This window comes from Cyrtonyx montezumae, unplaced genomic scaffold (genome assembly GCF_038088225.1).
Source record: "Cyrtonyx montezumae isolate F1298 unplaced genomic scaffold, pur_monq_1.0 scaffold_11, whole genome shotgun sequence".
Lineage (NCBI taxonomy): Eukaryota > Metazoa > Chordata > Aves > Galliformes > Odontophoridae > Cyrtonyx > Cyrtonyx montezumae.
The window spans coordinates 8,906,733-8,923,227 of record NW_027071837.1 but is presented as its reverse complement, the minus strand read 5'-3'; the positions used below and the strand labels follow the sequence as shown (position 1 = coordinate 8,923,227).

Below are 16,495 nucleotides of genomic sequence, written 5' to 3'. Positions count from 1 at the left end.
CTGTGGTTTCGTGGGGCACCCCCAGGCAGAACGTCCTCACTGCTGGGTTCAGCTCTGTGCTGTGCATCACAAAAATAGTGGGCAACCAATTTTCTTGTCTGCTCCAGACAGGTTTCACCAGTATTCCATGTTTATTAAATGAAAACCAATTGAAATTGCATTTATTGGAGATTAATTAGGTGATAGATATATTGCCCTTTAATTAACTGTTTTGTGTTCAATAGAAGTAGTAGTTGTGGTATGCTGTTAACCCACTGTGAGGAAGAGAGACCCACTGTATTATTTAACAGCCACCCCAACTTGCAATATTTAAGAGCAATACAGAAGGTACAATTGCTTATTGTAATTTAAAGTCCATTACACTCAGGTTCATCAGTCCATGTGCACCAGCAGTTGCTTAAAATTGTGGTCACTTGACTCTCTCCAGTTCCATCAGCAGTGGGCAGCTTCTCTGTTATACCCATATGTGCACAGTTGCCTTCATTTCATTGTTTTAGAAATTAATTTGGCAATTTGGTTGAGGAAGTCAACATTCCCCTCTATCCTTTTAGATCAGGTCGTGGCTTAGGCAAAGGTTTGAAAATTGGCACTTGAATTTTCACTGTAGTTTAAATTTCCTTCTCTAGACTGCTGGCATGCCACAGGAATATAGTTATTGCCCTACAGAAATTGCAGTTTTCCTGGTCTGGCATCCTGTTGCTGGCAGTGATCTACAGCAGATGCTCCAGCAGCAGACAAAAGCATTAGGAACCGAATGGCAACAGAATTCTGCGCAGGATTATCCTCGTGCCCAGTGAGATACTGGAAGGGGAATTAGTGCCATATATTGCCTGCTTCTGTGCAGCAGCAGAGATCCCTCTGCTCCAGGTGTGCAGGACGGATGTGCAAGTGCAGACAGCTGAGCTCCATGCTCCTCACCTTGCTGGATGCAGACGTGCTGATGTAACCCTGTGTGCGTGGGATGATCACATCTCTCTGAGAGCACTGAGGTTTTGAGAGGGTCACCGATGGTTAATGCCATCCCTTGGACCCTTGGGGTTGGTGTGGGTTTTCTTCTACATGGTTATTTGGCAAACACAACTGAAGATACTGCAGGGCCATGGGCTCAGGTTTGCTCACCCCATGCACAGCAGGCTTTAAGCACTTCAGTTCACTGTGCTCTGCACCACGAGTGCTCATGACCCATGCTCACCGTGCTGAAGTGAGCAGCCATGTGTTTTTTTGGAAGCTGTCCTGCTCTGTCTCAATAGCTGTTTGTCATGTTCCCTTAATGCCACAGCTGTTTGGCTACGCCAGGTCATCTGCTTTTATTAGTCCCTTTCCCGCCACCCCCTGAAACTCACACCGGCGGCCCGAAGATCCCGATCTGCATCCCAGAATAGCACTTCTCTCCCTTCCCTTCCCTCAGTGACTGGGAAGCTCCGGTGTTTTCCCCTTTTTCCCCAAATTCTGCTGGGCCATGAGGGCTGGCGTTGCCGCGCTGACCGCGGGCGTCCTGGGCAGCACGGCTGTGCTGCTCTTCCTGCTCGCCTTCGGGACGGACTACTGGCTGCTGGCTGCAGACACGTGCGGGGTCATTGAGGACGGGAACAGCACACACCACGCCGGAGAGGTAAATCCCCAACCAGGTTATTCTAGGGAAGAAAGCTCACATTTAAATAATTTGCTCTAGAACTGTCAGAAAGTGACAAAACTACCTTCAATTCAGGCAGCTTCAGATCCATGGGGATATTTATGCTCATTTAAAGTGACCTGTTGAAGTAAAAAGTAATCCAGAGCTCCCTTGGATGCCCCATCCCTGGAGGTGCTTGGAGCCAGGTTGCATGGGGCTGGGGCAGCCTGATGCAGCGGGTCAGCCAGCCCACGACACAGCGTTGGGACTGGGTGGGCTATGAGGTCCCTTCCAACTCAAGCTGTTCTACGGTTCTGTGAAAGTTCTGACAGTATAAATGTCTAGAAAACAAGAAAACAGTGCTTCTGTATTCTGGCAGATTTGAATGTTAAGGAATGAAAGGCAAAAATGTAAGAGCTTTACTTGTTGACAGCCTTTGCTATGAAAAACAAAAGATATCTCCTGATACTTTCTATTAAAAGATTTCTCTGCCTCATTTGTTCATTTAAAAGTAGTTCATATTTTAAAGCGTAGAGCTTGGCAAGCATTTACATCTGAAGTGAGAGAGTTGCAGTGCAGACAGGAAACAGGAGTGAGCAGCAGGTGCGTGGCAGAGCCGGCAGCAGTTCCTGCCCATCTCACGTGAAGAGGTCTGTTGTCAAATTAGGATTTGTGTAGGGTTTCTGTTAGCAGGAAAGACGATTTTGAATGTTTCCTGTTTTTATGACAGGTGTTTTAGTGCTCAGTGCCCCTATCACATGTTTATAGATCCTTTTGAAAGTGTGCTGTGAGCTGATCTTGGTGCTGTCTGCCTGCCCAAGCAATTGCAGCCAGCTGCGTTCCTGGAGCCATCCGCTCTTCTCAAGTATTTTGGAGCTGATCAATGTGTGGCTGCAATTAAAAAATGACAGGAGGATCCTTGTTGCGTGCAGACTTTTTGTTACTCCAAAGTTCAATCCAATTAGGTTTGATGTTTTCTGGTGTGGTGAGTCACGCTGGGTAAGCATCATGATGCCAGCAAGAAATGCTGTCATTTCAGAATCCCATTGTCATTTGTGGGGCACTGCTTAAGTCATGTTTCCAAATGACTTTTTTCTATTAAAAAAAAAAAAAAAAAAGAATAAATTGATAGATAAAACTTCCTGGCAGAAGACACTGTCTTTTATGTCTAAAGCAGTGCAATAGAACCCCAAAGGAGACAGAGCCATGGCCAGAGGAGTGCAGCTCCAGTTCTGTGCTTAGAAAATGACAGCATTAATTGTTCCATAGTTTTTTAGTGCTGCTGTCCTTTAGATGACAGGCAGGGATGGCATGCAGCATGACACAGGCACCTCAGAGGAGTTGGGGACACTCTTGGCTGTGTGTTGGTTTTCTGGTTGCTGAGGCAGGGTGATTTCAGTAGTGCTAGGAAGAAGTACTGCTCTTCTTCTTCCCTCTGAGCTCTTTTATTTTTATTTCAGGTACAATTTCTATGATTCTTAGTTCAGGCTCTGTTTGCCTACAGTGTGTTTTACCTTATCTGCCTTTTCCTAAATTGGCAACTGCTGATGGATAAGGATGGTTAATTGCCATGTAGCAGTTAAATGTGCACCAAGTCAGCAGCTAGGGAGCCAGTGCAGCCTGCATGGCACCACTGCCATAGCTGGCATTTTATCCTGAAAACAAAAGGAGAATCAGAACTCTGAAAGTGGAGTATAAGGACCTCAAGGTGAGGGGGCACCTCCCAACACCTCCTTGCGGAGTCCAATCTCCTTTTTCCAGTGCACAGCCATTCCTCTGCAGAGTTTCTTCATCCTCCACAAAATAGAACTTTCTAACAGTCATGTCTCCTTAACCAAACTGAGTGTGGGAAAGATAACATGGATTTTAGATACGGTTTCAATAAGATTTTTAGTAATTAGTCTATGACTCAGCACTGCAATAGTCTCCCTTCTGGGAAGACCTAGACCTTACACTTGCAGTCTGGTCTGTGAGTTGCAGTTAGACCAAAACTGGAACATTTGTCAGCATCCTGAACTGGGCCATGGGAAATCTGGGGGGGTCAAAGAGTAATTCCCATCTCACAGCAGGTTAACATAACCTCTGCAGGCTCAGCAGCAGGAAGAAAGCAGGAAACTTTTGGGATGGTGAGTAGGGGCTCAGTGTGAGTGACAGCACTGGGCTGCCTGCTGGGGTTAGGTGACACCTTGTGTGGATCCTGCAGAGTGCAAGGGCATCTGACCTGTTGTGTTGGCCTCCTCTGAAACTGCTTACCTGGTAATCCACCTGCTTCCAACTGGTTACAACAGCAATACTGCTTACTGAGGGAAATTATTTAAGAAGCTGTATCCCTGGCATGCCTTTCCAGCTCTGGCAATCAGTGCTTTAAAGAGAGATGAGAAGGTGGTCTGAGAATCTGTGGGATCTTTTTGATCAGGATAGCTGTGATGATAGTACTCCCTTCAAGGGACTACGATATTTGTTTTGTAGCTGTGGTATGTCAGAAAATTGAGGGCAGCAGCTGTGCCTTGACCCCTCCAAAACCAACTCAAACAGCAGCAATGGACACACAACCAACAGAGCTAAACATACATGTTTCTTACCATTGCTGTGACCATCCTCATACCAGCTTGTCCTTCTTTCCCCACAGGCAGAAAGGCTGGCAGAGGCTGGGACACAGGTCCTCACTTTCCATCACGAGGGCTTCTTCTGGCGGTGCTGGTTCTTTGGAGAGGGCCATTCTGCAACCATCTGGACCTTCTGGTACAGTGAGTACCCGGCCATGCTGCGCCTCTTGGTGCTGCTGCCAGACTCATGCCTCTGCACTCTGTTTTGTTCCATTTTTTTTTCATTCTCATCCTCATCTCTCTACTTAACAGCTAACTTAAAGCACTCTTCCTGGGTTCTTTTTTTTGGGCTTGGATTTTGCTCTCATTGGACATCATCACTTAGGAACCCCTTGGTGCCAATTAAAATACCATCTATGAAAACAGGATGGTGACATCTACCAGCAGGCTCAACTTTGCCCCTGTGCACCATGATATTTGTATCCAGCTAAGGTGTGATGAATTTGAACCCATGCCCATCTTGCCTGTAACACTGCTTTTCAATTCCTGTTTTGCATAGAAAATTGGTTGCCCCTACAAGATCAGGCTGCCCAGGCCCCCATCCAACCACGAGCACCTCCAGGTGCTCCTCTTTTGGCTGGGCATTCCATCTTCCACTGCTTTCAAGCCAGAGGAAGTCAGGATGTGCCTAGCAGTGGGCAGGGGTAGCCCACACAGAGCTGGAACCAAGTGGGATTGTGCTCCTGGGCACATGAGGCCTTTGCTTACAGATCTTGCCTGTTTTGCTTTTTAAGGTCATAGAAGTCACAAGTGTGAGGATTTCACTGTAAAGAAGCAGAGTGATGCAAAATCATTATTTTCTGAAAGCATGTTCATGTTTAAAAAAAATCAAAGGAGGTGAAATATGTTCAGAGATCAAGAAAAAAAATATTAAGTTCTGCAAAGGTTTTCAACATCACAAAGGCCCTGACCCTCTGCTCGCTCTGCTCAGAGATGCTTAAAGGCTCATGGAACAGCAGGATGGCCCTACTGAGGGATATGTCTGAAAATAATGCAGGTTACCACAATCTGTTTATTCCTCGGTGGTTAAAATTTCAGATGGTTTTGCTGTCCTTCAGTCCCTGACCTCTGTTTTCTGTTAAAACAGTTACTGCCACTGTTCAGCAGAACAGCGTGGAGTTTTTCACATGGAATTTTTTTGATGAAAAAGACTGGAGAGAGGGAGCTTGCTATCTAATTATATTAAACAGGAATACATTATACAATGCAGTGTTACCTGAAGTAAAATGACTCTTTCTGATAGCTGGCAAATTTTTATTACTTCTTTAGGTATTTATTATAATAGGATTGATCATGGCAAATTAATTTGCTGCTCTCATGGATGTAATAATTAATTCAATAGGTATTCCATAGTCAATTTAGCATGAACTAATGTCCACCTATTATAAAGTGTTCCTTTGAGCTGGGGAACATATTTAAATAAGTGTCCAATCATTAATTAATTCATTTAACGTTCATTCTATTACCGTTAATCACGATAAGTCTCGGTGGTATTAATATTGATGGGGCACGTCCACTCTAATTGTGCTTTCCTTTCTCACCAACAGGAGGGTTCTGGTACCCAAACCCTTTGCCCCTTGCAGACGGTTTCTGGAACAAAATAGCAATGGGAGTACTGGTGTCAATTTGCCATCTGAACATTGTAACTATGTATTTGAATGAAAGTAAAGCAAACTTTTTGTCCTTCTTTTGCAGCCAGCCAAGCACACCCCAAGCACTGCGTGCATGGCTACCTGTTCCCCATGCCCATCGTCCTGGGGCCTTTCCCACATCCCTCCTATGACACAACTGCAGGTAGGTCCCTTCCCAGCTCCTTTTCCAAGCCGTAGGGCTGGGAAGCACGTTGTGTGCTATGTGTGCCCTATTGTAAATCCTCGTGGCCAAGCATGACCAGAGAAGCTCCTTGCAAAGTGGCCTCGCGTGGCTTCCTGGGAGAGTGCCAGCACTGATTTGTTGCAAGACAAAATAAACAAACACTGCAAAATCAGTTAAAGACCAAATTGTCAGAAGATCCATCGCACTTATTTTTAATACCTCCAATACGACACAGTTGGAGAGCTCTCCTTTCAACTGGTTCCCTTTTTATTTATGTTTCTCTGTATTTTCAGAGTCCTTTAATGAATCAGCTGCTGCTAGGAATTTTAATTTGCTAAATTGGTGGCAGCAGCTAGAATTAATTCCATGATCTTTTTGGAAATGAATTGATTTCTTTAAATAGTGTGCATCACTCTGCGTTGCCTCTGGGGATCCGGGGCAGGCATACTGCACAAACAAACATCTTGACCTTTTCCTTAGCCTTTAGCAGTACCTTTTTTTTTTTATATACTTTTTTGTATGAGAAATTAATTAAAAAAATATATATTTGTAGGAGCATGCGAGGGAGAGCATCTAGCTCCTTTTGCTGTGTCGGATCCCCGCCTAGGGGAGCAAGCTGCAGTGTGAAATGGATGGCAGAATGAGAAGCCCATCATGGGCTGCGTGTGGCAGGCACACGGGCTAATGTCAGCTTATTTTTCTGCTTAGGAGAGGGTGGTACAACTCCAGTTTCTGAATGATCTCGATGGTAAACACACGGATTTTTCCGTGCTAAATAAAGGGCCCTTGAGCCATCTGTCGCTGCCCATCAGCCTGCGCTATGCAGCCACTGCAGCTGCCTCCAAAATGCCTTTTGGGGACAGCCCTGGTGCTGGGGCTGCTGCCCTGCTGCTGAGCTGGTCATGATGACGTCATCCCCAGGGAGATGGGGACACGTTGGCACAAGATGGGGACCTGACAGCACGGACATGGGGATGTGTTGGTATGGAGATGGGGATATCTCGGCACCCACATTCTACAATTGGGATCTGCACCAACCCCACTACAAAGCGTTGGGAAATCTGCATGGAGCAGGCTTTTCTGCCATACACTTCTATTTTATTCCCAACCAGTCCATACTCAAATGCCTCAATTATGACAGAACAGGACGCTGACCAATAAGTGGGTCCTCCAGCTATTACCTGTGCCAGAGATAATTCTGCCTTATCTGCATCCTCTTAGGCTCCCTGAGAGAAATGGGTGATGGGAGGTTAAACATTAAAATGAATTCTGTGGTTTTGGAGAGTTCAAGATACTTATCTCTCCCTAAGTGGCTCTCCTGACAAAATGGCTTAAAATGAGCAAAACACATCTTCTCTGTATCATTTTTCTTTCAAGTGTGAGTCATTTCAGCACTGCAGTTTGCTCATGCTCAGATCAAATCTCTCTATCCGTGCTTCTGAGCAACAAAAGGCAATGGAAGCAGTGGAGGTGGTGGACTAAGCAGACCATATAGACTGGGGGAACTGGGAGGAGGTTTGGAGGGTTTCTACCTGAACACCCCTCATTACCCACACCTGGGCTGTCATCCCTTCTCACATACTCTCACACACATACGGTGTGGTTTTCCTGCAAACACTTTCAACTGTATATTCTGATTCCAGTCTCAGTTTTAGATCATGACATGCAGCTTGAACTTGCACCCGTTGGTGAATTCTGCAGCCACACAACTTAATACTGCCTACAGCTCTGCTCAACACCAGCAGCAGCTCTCTGCTGGAGAAGTGGCTCATGACCCCAGTGCTCTCCATTGTTTTGTTGGTCTGCCATTGATGCAAGAGTTCTACATGGCCTTCTGAAGACCTAGCTGGGCTTCCCCTCCCTCCTTTTCCTCTGACTCCCTCTTTTTGGCTTCTGTGCAGTGTACAGAGGCTTCTGGACGGCGTTCATCATACTGGCCGTGGCTGCTGGCCTGGTGGGAGGACTACTGCTGGTGTGTGGTGTGCCCTTCGTCAGTGCCAGGTCCTACAAAGTGGGTGGAGGGTTCCTGATAGCCTCAGGTAAGTGAACAGTGGTAATTAGGCACAACAGGGCAGAAAGGAGTGTGCGCAGCCTACTGCATTTGAGGGAATGGAGTGATACTTGATGATGGGGAGGCACACAGTGATGGCTGGCACACAGTGATGGCAGTGGTCCCCAGGGATGCTGGGGAGGGATTGGTTTTCTGATGGGAGCAGTGGTGAATTTGAATAAATGTTCCCTTTCCCCAGGTAGAAATAAACTTCTATGTTCAGCCGAGCTTTAGAAAGATGGTCCTTAAACCTAAGGAGAAATTGGGAATTGGGAAACATACTATTTGTCTTCTACAGCCTTGCACAATATCCAGACCCTTTTTATTTTAGCAACATCTGTAGCTGATTAATCCCAGACAGTGATCAGCCACACTGTTCAGTTGTCAGCCTTCATATTTGAGCCTCTTCTGTCTTTGCTCTGCTAGAACCTGGAAAAGCACCATGCAATCAAAGGCATACCCAGCAATTCAAAACTGGAGGGCTAGTTTTTAATAAAATCTGAAAAGATAAAGCAGTGTCACAGCAGGAAAATGAATTAAAAATAGGCATTGATTCATTATTCCTACTACTGTTACAAATTAGTCCACTGAATTATCACTTGGGCCTTTGCTGTATTTGAGAGGGAATAACTGGAGAAGTCCTTAATTTATAACTGTGACTCAAACTTGGAAAAAAAACCTTTTTTTTTTTTCCTGTAATGGAAGCAGTTAAAGGTTGGAGCTCTGATGAGCCATGTCAAGTGAAGAACTTTGTAATGAACTCAAGCCTTCCTCTGAAATTAATTTTGTTTAATTATGGACCCTACACCAGGTTCTGATTCCTCAAGCACTGAATGAATCAAACACAAGCCAGCGTCTTTCCTCCCATTTTGGGCTTTTTGGATTAAAAAACATTCATGAAAATAACTTAACAAGAGAGGTCTCAAAAGGAAGCCTGGATGAACTCCACCCAAATTCCTTCCAATCTCATTGTGTCTTCCCCTTTATTAATCTTTTACTTTTTTCCCCTCCCTGTTATTTAGCTTCCTTTCCACTTCACAGGCTCTTTCCTAGTCTCCCATCTCCTCCAGATGTGCTAATAATTAACCATGTGATTCCAGCTGAGATGATTGTTGACATGAAGCTAGTTGGCATCTATTTGTCTAAAAATATGGAAGGCAGTAAATCAATGTGGCCCTACCCGCCTCTGCTGATTTGCTTTGCGTTTTGTCCAATTTTCCATTTGCCTCCAGGTCTTTGGTTACTGAAGTAAGCCCAGCATACCTGCGGGTATCTGCTTATCTTTCTCTTATACAGTTTAATAAATGCTCAGTTGGGTTTAATTTTTTTTCTAAAGGTAAATTTTATGCGGTTGTACACATAGAAATTTCATTTGGGAATGCAAGATATCTTGCCCTCAGACCTCTGTTAGGTACCAGTGCCTTAGACTGGTCATCAGTGCTGGCAATCTGATGTGTGCATGAGCTGAAGTGGCTGAGAGGGGGCCCAAGCACCCAAATCCTCCCCAAGATATGTTTTTGATCTAAATGAAAGCTAGAAGAATGCAATGTCTTTTGAGGAGAGTTTGCTTAGGGTTTCAGTTGATTTACTTATTATTTTTTTTTGGATCCTGAACTCAAACTTATGAATCCTGTCAGAAAACAACATCCAAGTGGATGCAGGATGCACCCCTCATTATTTCCTCATCACCCCTTCTAAAAACTGTCAGGTGACAATATTCCTAACTAGCATCATGATGGCGTTGGAGAACACTGCATTGCATCTTCTGGAAGCTGTACTGAAATTCCTGGGCTGCATTCCCTTGTGCTCCTTAGTTTCCTTTGGGTGTTTTAGCAGCCACACTTAACAAGCAAGTGTAGGCTTCACTCAACTCTGGGGCAGCTCAGCTGCTGGAGGGAGGAACTGTACTGCTGTGTCCTGGGTGATGTGAAGGAACACAAACAGGAGCTCCTTACCAGCTCCCCTGGAAAAGCAGAAACACCAGTAAATATGCAATCTATGCCTCTTCCAGCCACTGTGGTCCCCATGCTGGTTCGTCAGCACCCCCTGCCCCAAAAGTCTCAGGCTCCCCATGAGCAGCTGAAGCTGATGGCTGGGGAAAGGAAGCTGAAGGTCACCCCTCCATTCCCTTATTATGAACATCCTGAGGAGGCAAATGAGTTGCTTACTGTGAAAGTTCATTTTTCTTGCAATTAAGAGATTACATGCAAGTTCAGGAGCTTCCATGGAATAAGAGTTAAAGACTGAGTTCACTCACCTGTCTCTACAATTAAGAGCTATAATGGTATCACAAGGATGAGAAGTGAAAGAAAGCAGGAGGCAGACTCCCATTCACCCACCATTAGGGTGCAGATCTCCCAGGCTCAGAGAGCTTGTAGTTAGCCCTGGGTGGAGGAGGAAGACTGAATGCCCCATTCCAGTCTTCCTGCAATTTGCCCCTCTCTGCAAGATGTTACTGACCCCATTAGCCTTGAGACCGAGTTTTGCAGTTAATTTTTTCTGTACCTGCTTAATGAACAGAGCCAGGGTTTGTTGCTTTACCGAAAAAAAAAGGTTTTTCTTTCAGTTTGCTGACCAAGACTCCAAGAAATCACTTTCTGCATTTAGGAAGCCATCTGGGGCCAGTGTGAAACAAAAATGTCTTTCTGCTACAGCTGCTACAAAAAGCATCCAATGGTGGTGGCTTTTGATTTCTCTTTCTCACTACAGAGACTGTATAAATTGCAGGGACCCCTTGAAACTCCAGTGTGATTATTCTAGGAAAGAAATCACTTTCCTTGCATTTTCTTGTCTTGATGTTCTGAATTTTGGTGCCAAGGCTGAGGCCATGCCATCACCTCTACCACCTGTTTAATGACAAAGCAATGACATTCTTTGAAGGTTCCCCACAAGCTGCACAGGGGCAGGTAGGATTTGGTCTGCTTTCCCCAGTAAATGAGCTTCAGACAATCTGGTTTTTCCAGGGATAAAGCAGCAACAACAACAACAAAAATGTTACTTACAGAAAAACAGAAAATTCTGGAAAAAAAAAAACAAAACACACTACCATACCCATGTCCCCTGTCCCTCTGGGACTACTTTTTTATTTGTGTCTCTTATGGTAGGTATTATAAGCTAATGAAATATAAATTGATCTTTAAAAGAGCACTTTTCAAGGTTCAGTTGCTATCTAATTAATTTAATTTTAAATTACATCAGCGATAAAGACTTAATTGCCTTCTTATCAATATATTGTATTTTGTAAAGAACATGTGACTATTTAAACATTCAATCATTTTCTTAAAGTAGAATAATTGGTATTTTAAACATACAACTATCATATTAAGTGTAAAATATTTATTTGTGCACGTAATTTCAAGTGGTATCACAATCTCAATGAACATGCAAATGTTACACCAGCTGCTGTTTAACTCCTAGCCTGCCTTTGCAGTGAGGACTTTTCTATGGGAGGCAGAATGGTCTGAGATAGCAGAGTGTGGCGATGTGTATTGATATGGTTACACAAATGGATAGGAGGCAGCTTAATAAACATGACAGCTTTGGTTGAGTAGCTTCAACTTCTATACAATGCCTAGTGAGGATTGAGGAATGTTTTGGACCCTCATTCTAAGCTACAAGACGTGAAGCAGGGTGTTATAGGAACAATACATGCTTGTATCATGATGAGCAGGAACACAGCCCTGCTGTGTATCCTCCAAGCAAAGTTTCACTAAGCTTCATTGCTAAGGAGATAGATCAATGTCAAGCCATACCTGCAGCTTTTGCCTAGCATGAAAGCTGGATTTTGTAGTGCATAAGCTCCTGGGGGGAATAATTAAATATAGTACAAGCTACCTTTGGTTTAAAAATTGCGAGGGGAGGAATGAAATCCAGCAGAAGCCAAAGCACATCCACAGAACTGTGCAATGACTTGTCAACTGTATTCATTTCAAACTGTTCACTTCTATTATGAAAATGCCATCATCTGTGATGTCTTTCTTTCATATATGTATGCGTGTGTGTGTATGTATCTGTCTATATGTTATATAACACCATTTAAAAATGGCTTCTAGCTGTGAAGTGGTGTGATATTACTGATCTAGCTTCTGATCTGTCATCATGCCATCACCATTTAAGTGTTATTTAAGTGTTATTTAAGTGTTGCCTTTTAAATGTATTATATATATATTATTTAATACAGTGGAACAAGTAACACTGGAACCACTCTGCTTTTTTGTTGTCTGCTTCATGCAGATCCCCATCACTGTGAGTTCTGGGGTGTTGCAGTTGGGACAGCCAGGCGAGGTATCTGCTCTCTGTGTGCTTTTCAGACATGTGAGGACTGACCTCCAAAGCCTTCTGCAGAGATACGTACAGAAATACAAGGCACTGGAACTGCTGGGAGAGCTGCTGAGGGAAATGCTGACCTTGAGGTCTGGAGTGCCCTCTGTCCTTTACCACTTGGTTCATGGAGGATCTCACGTGCCAATGTTCGGTCATAAAAAGACTCCATGGCCTCATTAAATGAGCTGTTTGACTTTGCTATGGAGATATTCACCTGAGGTTGATATATCATGGCCATATGGAAAGGTGCTTTTGTGAGCTGGGATAACCATCCAAAGTCAGCAGGGCTCTGCTTGCAGTTCTGGGGCAGTGGCTGCTTGCAGAAGGGTCCAGCACCAGGTAGTGCTTGTCACCAGTAGGACCAGTCCACAGATCTTGGTATTTCTGCTGGAAATAGGATCTGATATTGGAAAAGCATCTTTCTTTTCCTCTTTTCCTGCCTCCTTTGTAAGGGAAAACCTGACAAATGTTGCCGTTCTGCAACATTAGCCTGCAAAAATATATGGGAACCTGTTGCAATCTTTTCTCACTTTTAACCTTTCTGTATTTCACACACTGGCTATAATTGGAGAATAACCACCTTTGTCTCTCTTCTCAGGAAGTTTATTTCTCCTGCTCATTTTCCTCTTTGTGCTGTGGAAGGAGTTGGTGGCCGATTTCCAAAAGTACATCCTCCTGGAGCGGAGCGAGGTGTGCCTGCAGGGGACTCCTGTACACGTGTTCTATGGCTGGTCCTTCTTCCTTGCTGCTGCCGGCGTGCCCCTCTCACTGCTCTCTGGGCTCCTTTTCTTCCTGATCGGCAGAGAAATGACAGAGTCCCTTGAGTAAGAAAAGGTGCTGAGAAACCCTTGGAGAAAACTGTCGATGCTCCTTACAGTGAGGAGCACACAAGTTTTGAAGATTATGTCATTTTTGTAGCTGTAATTATTGGCGTAGGTGCATGATTAAAGTCAGTGTTGTGTGGAGGCAGGCATGGAGCACTGAGCATACAAATGCTCTCAGTCCTGTTGGCATCTCTCTGGACTGTGCAGCAGTTTGAGGTGGGAGGACCAGTCTTTGCTGAGGCAGGCAGCCCCCATGGCTGCCAGCATGGCCCCATCCGTGTTCAGAAGCACTGGAGGTTCCCAGCATCCTCGTTTTCTGTAAGGGGTAATTGAATGTGGTTGTGAGGGTGTACACTCTGATGTCTTTTTCTGAAAAGCAATTAAGGATGATTTTTTTTTTTATCTAGCTCTAATTGACGTCAAAGGACAACTGTTTTAATGGAATGTCGGGAAACATCGAGTTTTTTTTTTTCATTAAAAGCCCCAGTTCTGAAGATACAAATGTACCTGCACCTAACCTAACTCGTAATAATGACTAAACTGATTTCTATGGTATTCAACATGAGATGTATTAATTAGTATTTCTTTAAAGCACTGTGCTACTATGCAATTTAACATTTTCCCTGGACAGAGAGTTGTGGAAACATGCAATACAAAACTGAAAATTGGAGCAGAGGGAAAGAAAATGGGAACAATGATACTATGATCTTTTTGTTTGCTTGTTTTTATGGTAGATCCTGTCAGCCAGCTCAGCATGGGACCCTGTTGTATTCCACCTAGCAAAAGAGCCAACTCTGAAAAGACTCATTATATACAATTTATATATTTTTTAATTCTTGCAATAGCTCAAGTGTACATTGTCTGACAGGTTAAAGTGGTCCCAGTAAGAGTAATGCATGCTAATGCTATACAAAATGATCTAAATTCAGGAGGTGATGTCATTTATCCTGTGTACGTGAAGGTTTGTAGACACTTGAGAAATGACAAAGAGTTGATCTTGTGTTTCTCAGTCAAGATCTTGCTACTTTGAAGTAGTTTGTTGGGCCCCTGCTTGCTGAATTCATCTGCATAAATTTTAAATTAAACTTACTAAAAATACATGCTCTTCTCATGGATGTCAAAGTTTATGGTAAACATATATTTCCAAAGCTTTATGTCATACTGTTGACTCAGTATGTTTAATTAGTAATGTAATGTAAACCTCTTCTAGAAAGCAGCGAAGACTGTTGGCAGTATAAAAATGTTTGTTAATGCTCTTCCTAAAATATTATTCAAGTCTGGCATTTCTTTCCTTTTGGAGCAACTTCTAATTACTCTTTTACAAGATACACGGCATACATAGAGTGAGAAATTGTAATTCCCACATGTAATGATTAGTTCTTTCATATGAATAACAGGCTTGTTCTATGGTTCTTAAGTAAAATTCACACTAATTTCCATTAATGGAAATTTCATTTGACTAGAATTGTTATAAACAGGTAAAAATCATGCATTTTTTCCCCAGTGAATAGATGTTTCATGACATTTACAAACACACTGATATTTCAGTGTTTTAGCTGGAATTTTTAAACTGTTTTATTTAAAAAAAAAATCATTCTGTCTCTTTGGGTTATGCCTGTGCCCCATCAGTACTTCCAGTGATAATTTCTCACTATAAATTCTCTTTGAATAATTTTTGTCATGTAATTATCTATTCAGTGTAGAGATGAACACTTACGGTCACAAAGAATAAAAGTATATAATCCAGCAGCAGAAGAGGTCAAGATTTACAGTCACTTGCCTTTCACTGATCCCATAAAACAATCCAAGCATGCAGGAATGATGATCCCATAAGAGACACCAGGGCAGAAGTATGAGAATGCAGCAAGAAATCCATCAGACTTATTGATATCTGTGAAGCTGAGGATCCCTGAAGTTGTGAATATAGAAGTGAGTTTTATATTACAGAATGAAATATTTATTAACTTTCTCCATCTGTTCTTTAAAAAATTTAGTTTAATGTCATCAAGGCATTTATGGAATACATTTAGCTTAATCATGCATTCATGCCTTAGGGAGTAAACCATCCCTGGAGACTTGCTCCTTCTGGATCAGCTCTAGAACAAGCAATAGTTTAAAACTCAATCATTCTTTTCGAAATCATGACTTTGAATCATTCCTGAATGAAGGGTGTGTTTTTTGTTTAAACTCAAGCATTGAGCAGATTGTAATAATCACAACAGAGAGGATACAGAAAATGAGACTGTAGACTGGCACAATTAATTAGCACCTACAATAAAATGCAAGATTATAGTCAGCACAAGCGTGAACCAGATACACCATGCTGGCGGACTAAAACATCCGATTCCTTTGGACCCATGTTTTTCTTGTGGCAAGTATACCTTACACAGACAAAATTTTGTGTGAGAATCATTATTTCTGGAGAAGTTTAAAAAAATAATTTGATGGACTCAGCAGCAAGGCTTGAAATTGTGGAAACCACAGCCTCTTTCATCTGTTGAATGTGAAGAAGTCTGATGAAAGGATATTATAGAGTACTGACAAGGACCTAATTCTGATCCAAGTTTTGTCATTATAAATCATGAGTAATTCCAGAGACTGCAGTAGACTCTTATCACTGTTAAACATCTGTAAGTCAGATCAGTACTGAGACTAATAAATACATTCAAAAATGCATAATTAAAACAGTGATTTCACATCACTGATGAATTTTAGTCAAGGATTTCTTCAAGGATGCTTTTCTCACATTAGCATTTGACGTTAGTAAGCAATGAATTATTCCATTTTTTCTTTCCAACATCTGGGACACTTCCTGCTTTATTTGCTACTTACTGAGCACTCTGCAGGAAATATTAATGAATCTTGGGTGTTAAAGTGCAGGCCTTGTGGATCATGCACACAGGCAGTGTTACACAGTAGACACTATATGCCTTGAGATTAAGAGACTTGACTTTGGTGAAGTAAGATAATGGCAGATTTGTCAAGTAGGTGGGAGACATGGAGATTTGGGATGCTACCCAAAGATGAAGTCTCTGCAGCTCTCTCATTCAAATTGTTCCTCTGCATCACTTTCTCCCAGGGGAGGCAAAAAAATAATGATAATAGGTTTTTTTCTTGGTCAGATCCACACTTCTACTGAGGACTAAGAAAACTAGCATCCAGGGATTCCCTAAGGTAAGGTGTTCGGTGAGGGGCCATGACCTCAAGAAGGGATGAGTCAGGAGATCTCTGCAGCATGACAATAGCACTGCTGTGCCCTGCTCCT

General features: G+C 43.0%; 1 protein-coding gene across 1 annotated transcript; it reads left to right on the top strand.

Annotated features, from left to right (window-relative positions):
• The first annotated feature begins 1,417 nt into the window (after positions 1-1,417).
• Positions 1,418-15,766, top strand: LOC136044279 (transmembrane protein 182-like). Its single transcript, XM_065729514.1, has 5 exons — positions 1,418-1,612; positions 4,242-4,359; positions 5,914-6,012; positions 7,935-8,072; positions 13,005-15,766. The coding sequence occupies exons 1-5, from the start codon at positions 1,460-1,462 to the stop codon at positions 13,232-13,234; spliced, it is 738 nt and encodes a 245-aa protein (XP_065585586.1). The 5' UTR covers positions 1,418-1,459; the 3' UTR covers positions 13,235-15,766.
• The last annotated feature ends 729 nt before the right edge of the window (positions 15,767-16,495 follow it).

Coding starts and splice junctions, on each gene's coding strand:
- LOC136044279 (XM_065729514.1), top strand. CDS start 1,460: ATGAGGGCTGGCGTTGCCGCGCTGACCGCGGGCGTCCTGGGCAGCACG. Junction 1,613..4,241: donor GCACACACCACGCCGGAGAG/GTAAATCCCCAA, acceptor CTTTCCCCACAG/GCAGAAAGGCTGGCAGAGGC. Junction 6,013..7,934: donor CTCCTATGACACAACTGCAG/GTAGGTCCCTTC, acceptor GCTTCTGTGCAG/TGTACAGAGGCTTCTGGACG.